The sequence below is a fragment of the Seriola lalandi genome, unplaced genomic scaffold (assembly GCF_002814215.2).
Source record: "Seriola lalandi dorsalis isolate HSWRI2012SDOR001 ecotype SW California unplaced genomic scaffold, Sedor1 jcf7180002054945, whole genome shotgun sequence".
Classification (NCBI taxonomy): Eukaryota; Metazoa; Chordata; class Actinopteri; order Carangiformes; family Carangidae; genus Seriola; species Seriola lalandi.
Window position 1 is genome coordinate 281277 of NW_019525496.1, and position 16784 is coordinate 298060.

The 16784-nt window shown below is 44.1% G+C and overlaps 1 protein-coding gene across 1 annotated transcript in view; it reads left to right on the top strand.

Annotated features, from left to right (window-relative positions):
- The window catches only part of LOC111644946 (receptor-type tyrosine-protein phosphatase mu-like), a 101682-nt gene that overhangs the window by 74483 nt on the left and 10415 nt on the right, over positions 1-16784 (top strand). Inside the window, exons 21-28 of the mRNA XM_087170317.1 lie at positions 1087-1205; positions 1769-1843; positions 2661-2687; positions 7029-7219; positions 12664-12751; positions 14333-14409; positions 14904-14940; positions 15988-16085. Of these exons, the coding sequence (XP_087026443.1) occupies positions 1087-1205; positions 1769-1843; positions 2661-2687; positions 7029-7219; positions 12664-12751; positions 14333-14409; positions 14904-14940; positions 15988-16085 (712 nt within the window). The remainder of the gene's footprint in view (positions 1-1086; positions 1206-1768; positions 1844-2660; positions 2688-7028; positions 7220-12663; positions 12752-14332; positions 14410-14903; positions 14941-15987; positions 16086-16784) is intronic.

The window sequence follows — 16784 nt, forward strand, 5'->3', positions numbered from 1 at the left end:
GGGGGGGGGGGGGGCTGTTGTTTGAACACAGTCACAATAAACCTGAGACTTCCTATACGATCAATATCTGATCAGCATATTGAAGCATCTCAGTGTGACTTGTGTTGACAGGTGTTTTTTGTCCACCTCATTCAAAGGCCTCTAGGCTAAACAACAGACACACACACACACACACACACACACACACACAGTCAGTAACAAGCAGCTTTAACGTGGAACAAAAATATCAGACATTCAAGAAAGAAACAAGAAATTTAAAAGGGAAACACGGAGCAAGAGGAAGTGTGTGTTTGTGTGTGTGCGTGTGTGCATGTGTGTGTGTGTGTGTGTGTGTGTGTGTGTGTGAGAGAGCGATTTTTTAATGGCTAGTATATTAAAAAAGCAGAACTAATTTTGAAATTTACGACTGAAATTCTTCCATTACAGCAGAACACTCTCACTGCCTCATCTCCTGTTTAGTTACAGCTCATCAACTCCAGCAGTCATACCACCTAAAAATCCAACTGTATAATCTAACCAGACAGGCACAACCCACAATACCACCTTAACACAGGATTAGGAGATTTACGTAAACTCAACTGACACCTTAACACAAACGAAACAGCTAAAAATCAAACTCATACCACCTTAACTGTCGTACCACCTTAAAAGAGCACACAAACTTAAATGTTACATTTTAAAACTGCACCTTAAAATCCCACTCATACCACCTTAAGAGGCCAAGTCCACAGAGTCAGCTCTAAATACCACAGATATAGACACATAACAGATACAACAGTGACACACACTGTTGTATCTGTTATGTGTCTATATCTGTTGTAAGTGTGTGTGTGTGTGTGTGTGTGTGTGTGTGTGTGTGTGTCAGAGAGCACATTACTCACTGTGTACATCAGCACTGAGCCTCAGGGCGAGAGACACTGACAGAGAACAGAGAGAGAGAATAAAATCAGACCTTCAGGTAGAAGAAAACGATCATGGTCTCCACAGTGAGGAGCTGCTGGTTCCTCAGGTGATCCAGACCCTGGATTGGGACCTGGACTGGGACTCTGTGTAAATGACGTGTGTGTGTGGTCGTTGTCTCTACAGGAAGTTGGCAAAGAAGAGGAAGGAAACTCTGAGCTCCAGACAGGAAATGACTCTGATGGTCAACACCTCCCAACACACAACCATGGCAGACACACACACACACACACTGAACGGACGCAGTGAGTACACACACATGAGAAAAATGTCCTCGTCTTCCTTTCCAACAGACAGAGACGGAGAGGGAGACAGAAAAGGAGAGAGACACAGAGAGAGAGACAGACAGAGAGAGAGGTGTGATGATGAATGATTGAAGACAGTAACGTTGAGATGAACCAATGAAGTGACGAGTAGCTGCAGGAGATGTGACACATGTTTTATCATGAAGTGACTGTCGGGTGTGTGTGTGTGTGTGTGTGTGGGGGGGGGGGGGGGGGGGGGGGGTAGAGGACAGAGGAGTCGACCTTCCCTCTGGGCCCCCCCCTCCCCCAACTTGCTCTCTCTCTCTGTCTCTTCTTCTGACCCTCAGTCATGGTGATGAGCAACATGATCAATTTCATGATTGATTATTAGAGATAATATTGATAGAGATTATTATTGTTATTGTTATTATTATTGTTGTTGTTCTTATTAAACAATATCAAACTCAAAGTGAAATTAAGATTTAATGCTCACTGATCAATAAGACCATTGATCATAGATTATTGAGGAGACTGTAACATCTGTCTGTTGTGTCTTTGTCCAGCTGTGTCATCTCCGTCCTCCTTCACCCTGAAGACAAACACCATCAGCACCACCGTCCCCAACTCCTACTACCCAGGTAACAACCACACCCACAGACCATGTAGACCAGGTACACCAGGTGGACCAGGTACACCAGGTGGACCAGGTACACCAGGTGGACCAGGTACACCAGGTGGACCAGGTGGACCAGGTAGAACAGGTGGACCAGGTACACCAGGTGGACCAGGTACACCAGGTACACCAGGTGGACCAGGTGGACCAGGTGGACCAGGTACACCAGGTGGACCAGGTACACCAGGTGGACCAGGTGGACCAGGTAGAACAGGTGGACCAGGTCCATGTTCAGCCTGCAGCTGCTCTGTGTCTGTCACACGATGAATATAAATAACAAAGATGTAGATTGAATAATAATAATAATAATAATTACAATATTAGTTTATATGTGAGTGGATGGAGTTTACTGAAATCTGGCTCCTGATTGGACGACTGATGATTGGGGGCCAACTACACTGATCTGACTCCGGGTGCTGTCACTGGACTGAGGCTGTGCTAAGTGCTGCTGGAACCGATTCACACTCCCAAAACTGGTGGACTGTCCCGAACAGATCCGGCACACATCTGGTCCTCTGGTGCCAGTAACCAGCCGTCTGCCGACATTCAGCCAACTGTGCCGACATTCAGCCAACTGTGCCGACACTCAGTCACAGTTGGTCTGACTGGTGTACAGGGACTGAGATGTAGGGAGCTGACTCTTCTTCTTCTCTTCTTGTTCCTTTGTCCTGTCTGTCTCTCCACCTGTCTGTCTCTCAACCTGTCTCTCTCTCCACCTGTCTCTCTCTCCACCTGTCTGTCTCTCCACTTGTCTGTCTGCGGCTGACGTGTCCGGGCGACAGACCCCTTCGTACCGACAGCCATTCTGGGTGAGACACTTTTTCTTTCTTTCCTCTCTAGGACAGAGAATCCAACTTGCACAGGTTGACAGACAGGAAGTGGACAGACAGGTGAGACAGAGAGAGAGACAGGTGAAAGCCTAGAGATGAGGATGGAGAGAATGAGAGAAAGAGAGAGTGGTATTCCATCCATCCCTGCTTGCTTCTCGTTCAGCTGCTTTTGGTTATTTGTTTTTTTATTTTCTACTTTAAAGTTTGTTTTAAATCCTTCATCATAAATTACATTTATTTTCCTTTCATTAGATTTTTGTACAGTTAGTTTTTCTGTTTTTGATTTGCTTCCTTTTTGAAAGCATTTCATTGGACAAATAGTGGAATTATTTTTTATTTTTTATTTTTTGGTTGTTGACCTGTTTTCTCCGGAAACGACGGTGGGCTTCACTTCATTCCTGCATCCACAACATTCCTGCGTGTCGTGTTGACGTCACGTCTGTCTGTGACCTCCGACCTCTGCATGGACACAACACGCCCACGTGGACTGGGGGGAGGAGTCAGTCTGTTAGTCTCACTCTGGGACGTCTGTGTGATTTTTGGATGTTTGTGGATTCTCACATATTCTGTATTAACATTAATGAGGAGCAAACTTAAAGTCATCGTCTCTCAGCGTGTCAGAGCTGTAGATTTAACCTAAAACCAGCAGGATGTGACCTTTCACCCCAAGGACCCTGTACACAACAATCACTTCCATATCAACAGGATCAGGCTCCTGTTTATCAGCATATCAACATGTAATAACTGGTTAATAACAGGAGATTATATTTTATATATATATTTTATATATTTTATCGTCTGAAGAGTGGTTAACATTAATGAACACTGAGATCTGATCACAGTCTGTTAGAGACCAGTTATTACACCTTTCTATCCTTATCATACAGATCAATAAACCAGTTATTGGTTTTACAGATCAATAGGGAGGTTAAATTGTAGAAATAATATTTATTCACATTTTTATTTGTGACTAAATGTTTTGAATCTCATGCTGCCTTAATTATGTTTTTAATCTAAATATTGAACATATTTTCAAAAGCACAAATTGTTGACAGAACAGATATTGGTTCAGTAGCTAAAGCTAATTGATTCATGTAAACTGATTAGTGGTTCAGGTTTTGGTTAAAAATGGAAAATCAACACTGACCTGACCTGATGACTTTATTACCATTGAATTGAAACCAGCGTCTGTCCTGAGTCTGTGACATCAGTGAACGTTCAGACAGAACAAAAAACAAAAATACATTTTTTTGTTTTTCTGTTTTTGTTGTCAAACTAAAAAACCAAAGACAAGAACATCACATTAGAAGAAACAGTCTGATTCTGGTGTTTTTAAATACCTTTTTTTTCCTTGTTGAGTTGAAGAATGAAGAAAGGTAGTCAGGTGACATGGAAGTTAAGGTAAATATTTCAAAATAAATGCCACGAGAACTGAATGGCCACTCTATAAAGTGTAACTTTACACACGCACAGACAAAAGTTGTGTTTGTTGCGTTGCATTAAGAGGAAGAGTGTGATGTTTCATTTACTTGAATTAAAAGCCTAATTAATGAATATGTGGAAACACACTGTGTGGTCCCTCTCAGATAGTGTTGTCTACAGTGACCAGCAGAGATCGCTGCTGTTACCAGATTATTGTTCACCCTTGATCACTTAGTGATCAAGCTAATGTTCACTGTTTATAGCTGCTGTTGGTTGTAGCCCACACTAAGACCTTTATTCTGAAATATATCTGCCAGACATCACATAGTGGACAAACAATAAAAGGAATGTGTAATCACCAGGATTGGACAGTTTCTGTTCTTCTTTTTAAGTTCTGTTTTATGTTTTTTAATTCTGACAACAAAAATATAAAAACTAATGTTTTACTGTTTTTGCTTTAAAAAGAAAAAACTAAGTGTCTGAACCTACACAGACATTTTCAGTATATAAACTGACAGGTGAGACGCAGCAGCAGAAGTTAAATTAGTTTCATATGAACAACAGTTATTCAGACTCTTCACAGCATAATGACAGTGAGCTGCTAGCACCAAAGGTTTAGGATAATTATCAGTTTGTTTAGTGTTAACGCCTCTCATGCTTTGTTTTTGCTCGTAGAAGGTTTCTCCTCTCTCCTCTGGCTAATTAAATTCTCCTCAGGTTAGCTAAACTCTCCTCGAGTTAGCTAAACTCTCCTCGAGTTAGCTAAACTCCCCTCAGGTTAGCTAAACTCCCCTCAGGCTAGCTAAACTCCCCTCAGGTTAGCTAAACACTCCACAGGTTAGCGTAACTCTGCTCAGGCTAGCAAAACTGTCCTCAGATTAACTAAACTCTCCTCAGGCTAGCTAAACTCAGGCTTCAGGTTCTCACGTTAGCCTAGGCCACAAGTCTCACATTTAGCCAGGTTAGCCAAGGCACCTGCTGCTAGCTGTTAGCTGTTATAAATTCAAAAAGAGCTACTGCAGTGCTTAGAGCTAGTTTTCTGTTTGATTGATGCTAGCTGTGTGTTAGCAGGAGGCTAGATAGGCTAAAGCTAAAGTTGTTGCTTATACCCTGTCTCCTCTCTCTTCTTCTTCTCTTTTATCTTTCTCTGTGTAAAGTGCCCATTAATGGTAAGTGGTTAAATTTGGGGCTAAAGGGGGGAAACTCATGTTGGGGGGGGTCACTGCTGCGCATGGAGCCACACCCACCACCCGCTGTGATGTCATCAGTTAGTGTGGCAACACCTCATTTTTTACCCCTCTGTGAAATTGTGACATCACAATCCCCAACTCCTCTCACCATTTCACATCAAACCAATCAGGTTTCAGCTCTATCCGTCTCTCTTTCTCCGATTGGTTGTCATTGTTGTGGTTGTGGTTGTTTCATCCGTCCAATCACAAACCACCACCTCCATCACATCACCCATCTCCTGATTGGTTGGGCTGTTTGGGATAGAGAGTTTCTGATTGGTCAGTCAGCCCCCAGGCTAGCCAATAAGAACAGAGATAGAGAGAGTAGTGAAAGGTGTGTCCGCCGAGTTGTTGAAATGTTCACGTCAGAGTCCTGGATGGGGTCTCAAGGGTCTCAAGGGTCAAAGGTCACGAGAAACCGGTTTACCAAAGAGGTTTGTTCTGTTCCAGGACTCTGAACTCTGCTCTTTTCACACTGCAGCTCCAAGAACCTGGACCACATCTGGACCAGTGCTCATGGACCAGTACTCATACTGCGCTGTACTGGATCCAGACTAATACTCATACCGTGCTGTGCTGGATCTGGATCGGCACTTAGTTCCTCCCTTATAGTAGATTCAGATTGAAACTCCTTTTTCTTCATCAGATTATTGATTTGTGATCGATCAGCAGCAGTGTGGAAAGAACCCAGAGCCAATCACCATCCTTTCTCCAGTCACGTGATTTGACGTCACGTGATGCGTATGCCATTCATTTGTGTTGTCGTGGTAACAACATGGTAGTCGTGGATGTGGACCAGTGTGTAACTCTGGGCAGACTGTACACACATTTACACCTGCTCCACACCTACACGTGTCATCACCTTTACCCGTGTTTGATCAGTCATCTGATCAGTTTTATCATCAAGACAGACTGATTATTGATCGATTATCAGTTCTCTTGATCAGCTGCTCATGGTGAAGGCGTTTGTGTTTTATTGTATGAAACCCACAGCATCTCCTCACACTGATTATTATTATTATCATTACAAATCATATTATCATTAAAAGACATGCTGAATATCAGTGTGTTTTTATGTAAATTGGGGTTGAAAGGGGGCGTGGTCTTATATTTGAGGAGGAGACTGACAGTGTTTTCAGTCTTTACTACGCTGCTGAGTCCAGTTTAACTTGTTTCACTGCAGAACTGAACCAGAGGGAAAATGTCCCGACAAAAGAGTCAGACTTCATACTGAGTCCAGTCCGTGAGTCCGGTCGGTCTCTTCAGTCTGTAACTGAGTCCATGCCTTTTCCTCAGTCTGTAACAGCAGGTGGAAACTGGACCTGATGCTGAAACGAGTCAGGTATAACAGTGGGTTTGTTCTGTACAGAGTCTTCCCAGACCAGAACTGAATCTGGACTTAAGAGAACTGTTATGAAGCTGTGGTCAAGTTGTGCAGACCTGATACCAGGAGGAGCCACACAGGTCTGACAGGATCTGACTCCGCCCTGATAATCAGTACACGGTCTAAAAGTAGTCCTGGATTCTGACACGGGTCAGCCTGGTCCGGTCCATACCATGTGGAGACATCATGTGACTTGTGTCCAACATACATCATGTTCATCACACAGCGGTGAGTTACTGTGTGTCTGCAGCTGCAGTCTGATCTGTCCCCCCCCCCCTCCCCCAGATGACAGTCACACCATGACCAGTGAAACCAGCAGCCTGGTGCAGTCCCATTACAAGCAGCGGGAGGCGGAGCGGGAGGCACTGCCCTATCAAACGGGTCAGCTGCACCCGGCCATCCGAGTGGCTGATCTGCTGCAGCACATCACCCAGATGAAATGTGCAGAGGGCTACGGCTTCAAGGAGGAGTACGAGGTGAGGACACACACACACACACACACACACACACACACACACACACACACACACTGAGAACAGGACATAAACTCAAATCTCCTCACAGCTTGTTTCTGTTTTTTGTTTTTTTTTAAGTATATTTTTTGGGGCTTTTGTGCCTTTATTGGACAGGACAGTAGAGAGAGACAGGAAATGGGGAGGCAGAGAGAGGGGGAATGACCGGGGACAACTGCAGCGAGGACTGTAGCCTCTACACATGGGGCGCCTGCTTAGACCACTACGCCACATGACGCCCCAGCTTGTTTCTGTTTGAAACTCACCTGTTCACAGTGAGGTGCAGACACCTGTCGGGGCGTGGCTACAGAAATGTGACAGCGTACAGTTTAATTGGCCTTTCATTTGCCAACTCTTTCACTCTGCTGAAATGTGACCTGTGCTTTAATTTTCTCCTGTTCTCACCTGTGACAAGTTTCAGCCAATCACAGCAGGCCTCAGGTGATGACAGCAGGTAGTTCAGCTGTTCAAATGTTATAACTACTTGACATAAACAGGGATGTTTCTCTTTTAACATGCTGTGATGAAACACCTGAAAGCTGCTGTGTCAAACAGCCTTAGGTGAATTATTAAGTGATGGAAAGACAGACCGGCCCAGATGTGGCCCAGATGTAGTAAACATTTCACATGTTGTTCATCTTCAGATCAAGAACCAGGTAACAAGCATCAGTCGTACTCAGCTGCTAAATAACCACTACACTGCTTCACAAGGTGTTGTGTGGTTGCTAGTAGGGATGTCATGATACCGATACCAGTGAAATTCCACAATTCTCTTTCACTCCTTTATTGAAAAATACAAATCAAAAAATAAAGAACAGTGGCATGTCGCCTTCAAGTATTTAAAATAAACAATACTTTATGCAATAAAAAGTTTACTGCTTATATTTTAGCAGCTTTTCAACTGTGGTTTGGAAAGTGCGAAGGCATCGTTTACTAACGGGCTTCTGTGGGTCTAAAATCAACCTCTCATCATCCGCCTCGGCGGGAAATATGTCCATACGCGAGTCTTCTGATCCGAGCTGCTGCAGCTGGACCAAGTTTCGCGCCTGAACTTGTCGCCATCTTCCATTTGTTATTGGGGCGAGACCGCAGCCTCCTCCCTCGGGCGGAGGCCGAGCATGTGATGCTGTGATTAGTGTTAATGTTTCTGCTACATTACTGTCACTTTTCAGGTAAGACACTTTTGCACCATGAGATAAGTTGCTCATACAGTTAATGACATGCTGCTTGTGCGCGATGAGACCTGATGCGCGAGCGGCGTGAAGAGCGCGAGCGGCGTGAAGAGCGCGAGCGGCGTGAAGAGCGCGAGCGGCGTGAAGAGCACTCACCCGCCTCCGTGAACAGGATGTGAGTCTTACGTTACTTCCTAAGAGGGTGATGATCGATCTCGTCACGTGTCGGTATTTTTTTATGGTTCCTTTGATACCACGAAAAACGGCTACCGTCCCGTTTTTTGCCACATGGCATCGACTTGGTACGGAAGTATCAGTTCTGGTAACAACCCTAGTTGCTAGGTTACGAGGTTGTTGCTAAGTGATTTGTAGTGTGTTAAAGATGAATGATTGGTAGGGTGTTGATAAGTGATGGTTTTGTACATTTGTGCATTTTTATACAAACCAACACACACACAGGTGTGACAGATGGTCACCATGGTGTTTGTGAATGGCTGCTAAGGTGGACAATACATCACAGAGCTGAGCAGCAGCCTCCAGGATCAATACATCACTTTTACAATTGATCAGTTATGAGTTCATCTATAAACAATAAGACAGTCCAGAGACCAGAGACACAAGCTGATTGATCCAGTTATAAATGAATAATCGTTTCAGCACTAATCAGTAACAGAAGAAGACAGCAGTGTGTGTGTGTGTGTGTGTGTGTGTGTGTGTGTGTGTGCGCGCGCGTGCGTGTGCGTGTCGTTGCGTGCGTGCACTCCACATGTTTACCCATTTTCATCTCGAGAAACTTACTAATGGATGTTACTTACCTGAACAAACACACACACACACACACACACACACACACACAGATATACATTATAGATATTCCCTCGAGCTAATGGGCCAAAACAGGGAATGGCTTGTGTGTGTGTGTGTGTGTGTGTGTGTGTGTGTGTGTGTGTGTGTTCAGGTCTGCCTGCTTGTGGGCTGCCCTCAGGGCTGATCCATTATACATACTGAGCACACACTCAGTATTTTCACCCTCCATTTGCAGAAAGTTAGTGGAGAAGAGCTGTTCACCTGTCTGTCTGTTCACCTGTCTGTCTGTTCACCTGTCTGTCTGATCACCTGCCTGTCTGTTCAACTGTCTGTCTGTTCACCTGTCTGTCTGTTCACCTGTCTGTCTGATCACCTGCCTGTCTGTTCCCCTGTCTGTCTGATCACCTGCCTGTCTGTTCAACTGTCTGTCTGTTCACCTGCCTGTCTGTTCACCTGTCTGTCTGTTCACCTGTCTGTCTGTCTGTTCAACTGTCTGTCTGTTCAACTGTCTGTCTGTTCACCTGCCTGTCTGTTCACCTGCCTGTCTGTTCACCTGTCTGTCTGTTCACCTGTCTGTCTGTCTGTTCAACTGTCTGTCTGTTCAACTGTCTGTCTGTTCACCTGTCTGTCTGTTCACCTGTCTGTCTGTCTGTCTGTTCAACTGTCTGTCTGTTCACCTGTCTGTCTGTCTATCTGTTCAACTGTCTGGACACCTGTCTGTCTGTTCAACTGTCTGTCTGTCTGTTCGCCTGTCTGTCTGTCCACATGTCTGTCTGTTCAACTGTCTGTCTGGTTTACCTGAAAAAGAAACTACCTTTATTTTACAGGGTCAACATTTCAGTGATCATTTCAGAATAAAAGAACAAGTTCCAAAATGCAAAAACAGGAAGTGACCTTTAAAATGTCTGAAACCAGACTGGTCAGACTGGTGATACTGGTCAGACTGGTGATACTGGTCAGACTGGTGATACTGGTCAGACTGGTGATACTGGTCAGACTGGTCGGGTGTTGATGGGAACAGAACCCACATGTGTTTGAATTATGATCCAGATGTTTGTTGTTCTGCTTTTAACATGTAACTAACACTCACATGGTGTCATGGTAACGTCTGGTTAGTGATTGTTTTCACCTCCATCCCTTCTCATTTAACCAAATTCAATAATTGATTGTTAATTGATAAAGTGTGAAGATGATTATGACAACAGGACATTTTATGAAAATTCAAAATAAATGTCAGGAAATAAATCAGAGTTTCCAAAGTAAAGTTGTTTTTATTTTGGTTTTAATCCTTTGGATGAGTTTAGCTACTGATTGATCACTGATTGATTACTGATTGATGACTGATGTGTAACTGCTGCAGCAGTAAGATGAGCTAACAGACGTCCAGCTGACTGATGACTGTTATCTCCCTGATCCCTCCATGCTTCCCCTTTACTAATTAATCTGAATGGACAGCTTAACGAGGTAAGATGCCTTCTTGGTTTTCAGACTGTTAACATCCTGTGTTCATGTCAACTAGAATAGAGACTAGATGGTGGCTGACGCCCAACACACACACACACACACACACACACTCTCTCCCAGCATTATGTTCACGTTACTGAAGAATCGTGTGATTCTCTGATAAAAACCCTGAAGGTCGTTTAAAATCACTTCCTGCTGTTTTAAATCTCAAAGATCCTCTAAACAGCGGGATGAAAACTCTTTTGCAACAACAGACACTCAAACACATTTCAGAATGTTTCTGTGTCCCAACCAGTGTTTGAGGAAGTGGTTTCAAACATCTCCAGGAGTCTGTCGGAGAGAAGATGGTTCCTTCTCCACCCACTGACCCACCTCCACCCACTGACCCACCTCCACACTTCTACCCTCCCACTGACCCACCTCCACCCACTGACCCACCCCCACCCACTGACCCACCTCCACCCACTGACCCACCTCCACCCACCTCCATCCACTGACCCGCCTCCACACCTCTACCCTCCCACTGACCCACCTCCACCCACTGACCCACCTCCACCCACTGACCCACCTGAACCCACTGACCCATCTCCACCCACTGACCCACCTCCACACCTCTACCCACCCACTGACCCACCTCCATCCACTGACCCACCTCCACACCTCTACCCTCCCACTGACCCACCTCCATCCACTGACCCACCTCCACCCACTGACCCACCTCCACACCTCTACCCTCCCACTGACCCATCTCCACCCACTGACCCACCTCCACCTGAAGCAGGTCATAGGTGACTGAGCTCATATTCATGATGAGAAACACCAGAGAGCTTCAATGTAACTACAGTATTTTACAGCGTTGCATTATGGGTTGGTTGTAGCCTTAATGTTGCTAAGCTAGTGCGTCATCAGTTCAATAATTGAACCGCAGGGTGGGGGTCACTGTTTAGTTAACGAGTTGAACAAGGGAGAGATTCTGTTTAAGTCACAGGAGACCTGTGACCTTTGACCTTTTTTAATGACAGGTGGAAGTTGTTGGTGAGTTAAGGAGACAGGTAGCATTACCATCAGAAACACGCACACACACACAAAGAGTGGAGTCGCTGCCAGCAGTCATTAGTTCATTCATTCCTACGATTCTTTTCTTTTTTTTTCTTCCCTTTGTTCCTCACTGTCAATCATGTGGAGCTGTGTGTGTGTGTGTGTGTGTGTGTGTGCGTGCGTGCGATACGTGTGTGTGTGTGTGTGTGACATTGTTCACCTCTCAGTTTGATGGATGTCTGGAGCTGTTAGACTGCTGTCACACACACACACACACACACACACACACATGTCCGTCTGCAGGCATTTTAATGAGCAACCCAGGAAACCTGCTGTGGATCAAAGTGTCTGAGCATAGCAGCAATGATAGATGGATAGATAGATAGATAGATAGATAGATAGATAGATAGATAGATAGATAGATAGATAGATAGATAGATAGATAGATGGATAGATAGATAGATAGATCAACAACAAAGAGACACAAACAAGTCTGGATTGGTGGTTTTTAGGGCCCGTCTTGGTTCTTCTTCTGTGGACTCTGTGTTCTCCAGTGAATCTGTGATATCGTGATGTAACGTTAACGACTTCAGTGATTCTGCTTATTTTTCAGCACAGAGATCAACAGAGAGGAGAAGTGTTGTCTCAGCACAGAGCAGTCAGAGCAGTTTCACTCTGTTTGAACACAGTCAAAGAACAGCTATCACTGTGTGTTTAGACGCCTCCAGCTTCTCTCTTAGCTCGTTCTCATAATTGGACTTAATCATCTGCTCTGACCATAAAACTAACGCCTGTGTGTTTGTTCAGGGAGAGGAAATCAAACACATCCTCTGCATTATTCATGAAGTCATCCACTGAGTCTCATCACTCTGGATCTGCTCTCTTTTTCAACAGACTCTCTGTCTTCATGTCTTTTTGTCTTACCAGAGTTTCTTTGAGGGACAGTCCGCTCCTTGGGACTCGGCCAAAAAGGATGAGAATCGCATGAAGAATCGCTACGGAAACATCATCGCCTGTACGTACCTCCACGCTCTTCTTTGTCTGAATGAACACTGATCTGAGAGGCTGATATGAAACTGTCTGACTGTGTTTCAGTTCAGCAGGTGTAGGAGCTGAATACCAGGCTCAGCGGCTCTGTGGAAGCATCAGTCTGGTAGAAAACACTCATGTAGCAGCTGCAGTAATTAGCATTAATCATACTAATATGAACCATCATAAAGAACATTAATATGATGCTGGGAGGACACTACACGACAGATTTGTGTGTCCCAGATGAGTTCTCAGATTCAACATGACCAAGCCTTAAACCATTGTCCTGACGTCCTGACCAGAAACAGTTTATAGACCTGCGAGTTGTTGGTCCTGACCTCTTCCCTGGTGGTCATGATGTGAATTTTGACTTGTGACTTGTTACTGCTGACATACAGCTTGTCTTTGAACTTGTTGGTCTTGACTTTTTTGACTGTTGTCTGATACTTGACTTAGGACTGGCTGGTTTTGACTTGGGACTTTACTTGGGACTTGTTGGTCTTGACTTTTGACTTGACTGGGGACTTGACTTTGGGACTTACCTATTTTGACCTGAGATTTGTTGTTCTTTAGGACTTGTTCTTTGGGACTTGAGTCTTGATTTGGGGTGACTTGTATAATCATTGAAACAAGTAGCTTTGTCTCATCACATTGTCAATGACAGTCAGTAAGGAAGTAAGTGTAGTCTAGTGTACCGGCCTGAGATTAAACATTAAACTATAGTTTAGACTATAACCTTAGTGTGACTCATGCAGTGTCTGCAGAGATGTAACAATCATAACATTTGTGCGGCTTCATGTTATAGTTTAGTTTTCGTTTGTTGATAAAATCACATTTTAATATTTCACTTCCAGTTTTCAAAGGTTACTTCTTAATTATTTTATGTCTTCTGTAAAAATGGTTGTAAACAAATTTTTTTCATCATAGTTTTCATTGATGAAATATCCAGTTCAGAAGACCTGAAAATCCAGACCTGGACTTCGTTTTTTTTGTTTGTCAATTTCATCTCAGGTCTCAATTTCTAGAGTTAATTTTAGCTTTAGTCATGTTTTGGCCCCAAAAAAAGGTTGTTGACAAATATATTCATAATTTCTGTTGTTGATGAAAACTCGTCAAACTGTTTGTGATCCTGTCGTTGATGTAGAAAGGTAGAAGAACAGCTAACAACAAAACAGCTAGTTTTATGTTGTTGCTCCATAGTCAGTTCTTTATAGATGAAACACTGAAACATGTTGTTGACATTCACAGATGAATTTAAATGCTTCATCATTTCCTCTATCTGATATGATTATAAGGATTCGAGTCTGTTTTCAAGGAGAGACTGTAAAGATGAATAATGTGAATAAATAGACGTGACTGTTCACACACTCACTCAGTCCCTGGTGATTCACAGATTCAGTCTGAATGAATGTAATCAAGTGGATATTAATTTATTATTAGATTATTTATTCAGCAGAAACTAATCAGAGGTGATTATGTTCAGCTTGGCCACGACAACAAGCAGAACAATTAACGTGTGTGTGTGTGTGTGTGTGTGTGTGTGTGTGTGTGTGTGTGTGTGTGGTAGACGATCACTCTCGTGTGCGTCTGCAGCCTCAGGACGGAGAGAGCGGCTCCGACTACATCAACGCCAACTACGTCGATGTGAGTAACACACAGTTTACTTTTTTTTTTCTTTAACGGTCAGTGTGAATCGTCTGAGTCGACTCTGTTCCCATGGCAACAGTCCTCATCATTCAGGGTTGGTTGGTTGGCTGGCTATGTAAACAAACTTACAGAGAAAAAGTCTTGTATTGCTTCTTTGGGACGACATAGTTCTGAAGCAGCGTAGTGAGGACATGAATCATTGTGAGGACGTCTGGATGTCTCTCACAGGGATGACGGGCCCCTGGATACAGACATGTCAACGACACCTCACATGTAGGCCCTCAGTGTCACCCTGTTCCTCCATGTTGTTGCTGTTTATCTCTTTGGAGCTAAATGATTGACCCTCCAACAGGAAATGTCACTTCGCACACAGGCTTTGACCCAGGGGCCCCCTGACCCCCGGGGCACCTGGGCACCTGGGCCCCTAGACCTGTGCTGTTCTCTCCAGATCACCTGTCCTTTGTTCACCTTGTTCTCCTCTCTTCTCTCAGGGATACCACAGGCCCAATCACTACATCGCTACCCAAGGTAAGAGGAGGAAACACACTGATACACATTCTCAGTTAGCTTCCACTGTTAGCGTCCTGTGTTATCTTCCTCAGTTAGCTTTCTCTGTTAGCGTCCTGTGTTATCTTCCTCAGTTAGCTTCCACTGTTAGCGTCCTGTGTTATCTTCCTCAGTTAGCTTTCTCTGTTAGCATCCTGTGTTATCTTCCTCAGTTAGCTTTCTCTGTTAGCGTCCTGTGTTATCTTCCTCAGTTAGCTTCCACTGTTAGCGTCCTGTGTTATCTTCCTCAGTTAGCTTCCACTGTTAGCGTCCTGTGTTATCTTCCTCAGTTAGCTTTCTCTGTTAGCGTCCTGTGTTATCTTCCTCAGTTAGCCTCCACTGTTAGCGTCCTGATGACATCATCTGTGTCATGGACATGTTTGTTTCCTCCTGAACTCTCCTGACTCAACTCACACACTGATGCTTACTGTGTATGAACACACACACAATCAACACAAACAACTCTAACACATGTTTATAAAACATATAAACATTCAAACATATAAACATATAAACGTAAACATATAGCATCGGTATGTTTTCATTCCGACTGTGAATGTGATTCTGATTGAGTTTTACCACCTCTGACCACAGGGGGCGCCACATCACACAGAACAGTTAAATGCACTCTCACGTCTGTGTGATGATCTGCTCACACACACACACACAAACACCCTCAGCTCTCCAGGTAGAAATCATCCTCCTGAATAAACCTGAGTGTACGAACATGTCAGTGTGTGAGCATGAATATGGAGTGTGTGTGTGTGTGTGTGTGTGTGTGTGTGTGTGTGTGTGCAGCAGATTCTCGCTGTAAAACACTTGAGGACAGGAATGGATTAGCATGAACTAATTAGCTCGTCAAAACACAGACTGTCAACAGTGATTAAAAACATTTTCTGTGTGTGTGTGTGTGTGTGTGTGTGTATGTGTACATGTACTTCATTTGAATTAATTAAAAGAGTCATTATAATTCATGTACAGCTCTGGTGTGGCCTGCTGTCTAAAGTTTACTCTGTGTGTGTGTTTCAGGTCCTATGCAGGAGACGGTGTACGATTTCTGGCGGATGGTTTGGCAGGAGAACACTGCTGCCATCGTCATGGTAACCAACCTGGTGGAGGTGGGGCGGGTAAGTCGCACAAACACACACACACACACACACTGATTGTTGTAGCCATCTGGCTGTTTTTTCCTCTCTGATGAAGTTTGGGACTTCATTTCCCAGAGTGCCTCTCTCACATACCTTCTCTGTTTACCCTCTGTTGTTGTAAAGTTTTCAGCCTGTGAATTAATTCACCTGCAGCTGTTTGTGTAACTGACACCTTGAGCTTTGACCCCGGAGAGCTGCATCATCCTGTATGTCACAGGTTTACTTTGATTGTAACAGACTCAGGGGTCACACACAGGTAGGCGTAGCCAAAGGTCACACACAGGTAGGCGTAGCCAAAGGTCACACACAGGTAGACAGTAGTGAACACATGAGGTAACAAAGACAACCTGTCAGCAAACAGGGAGGTCTATACACACAGGTAACTGACAACAGGTGTGGCTGATGAGGGCGGTGCCTCTATCACAGATTTACATATTGATGTATGACAACCTCGTGTGTTAGTGTGACATTAACACATGATCCTGTATGTGACACATGAGCTGGTGACTGTGGGACACACTTCACATACATGAAACACGTGTCATACATCATTGTTTGACAGTTACTGAAGCTGATCATCTGAATCTGTAAAAAACTGTTCGATTAATCAAATATTCAATCAACGAATCAGCTCAAAAAATATTTGCAGATGATTGATCGAATTACAAAGTGTCATTA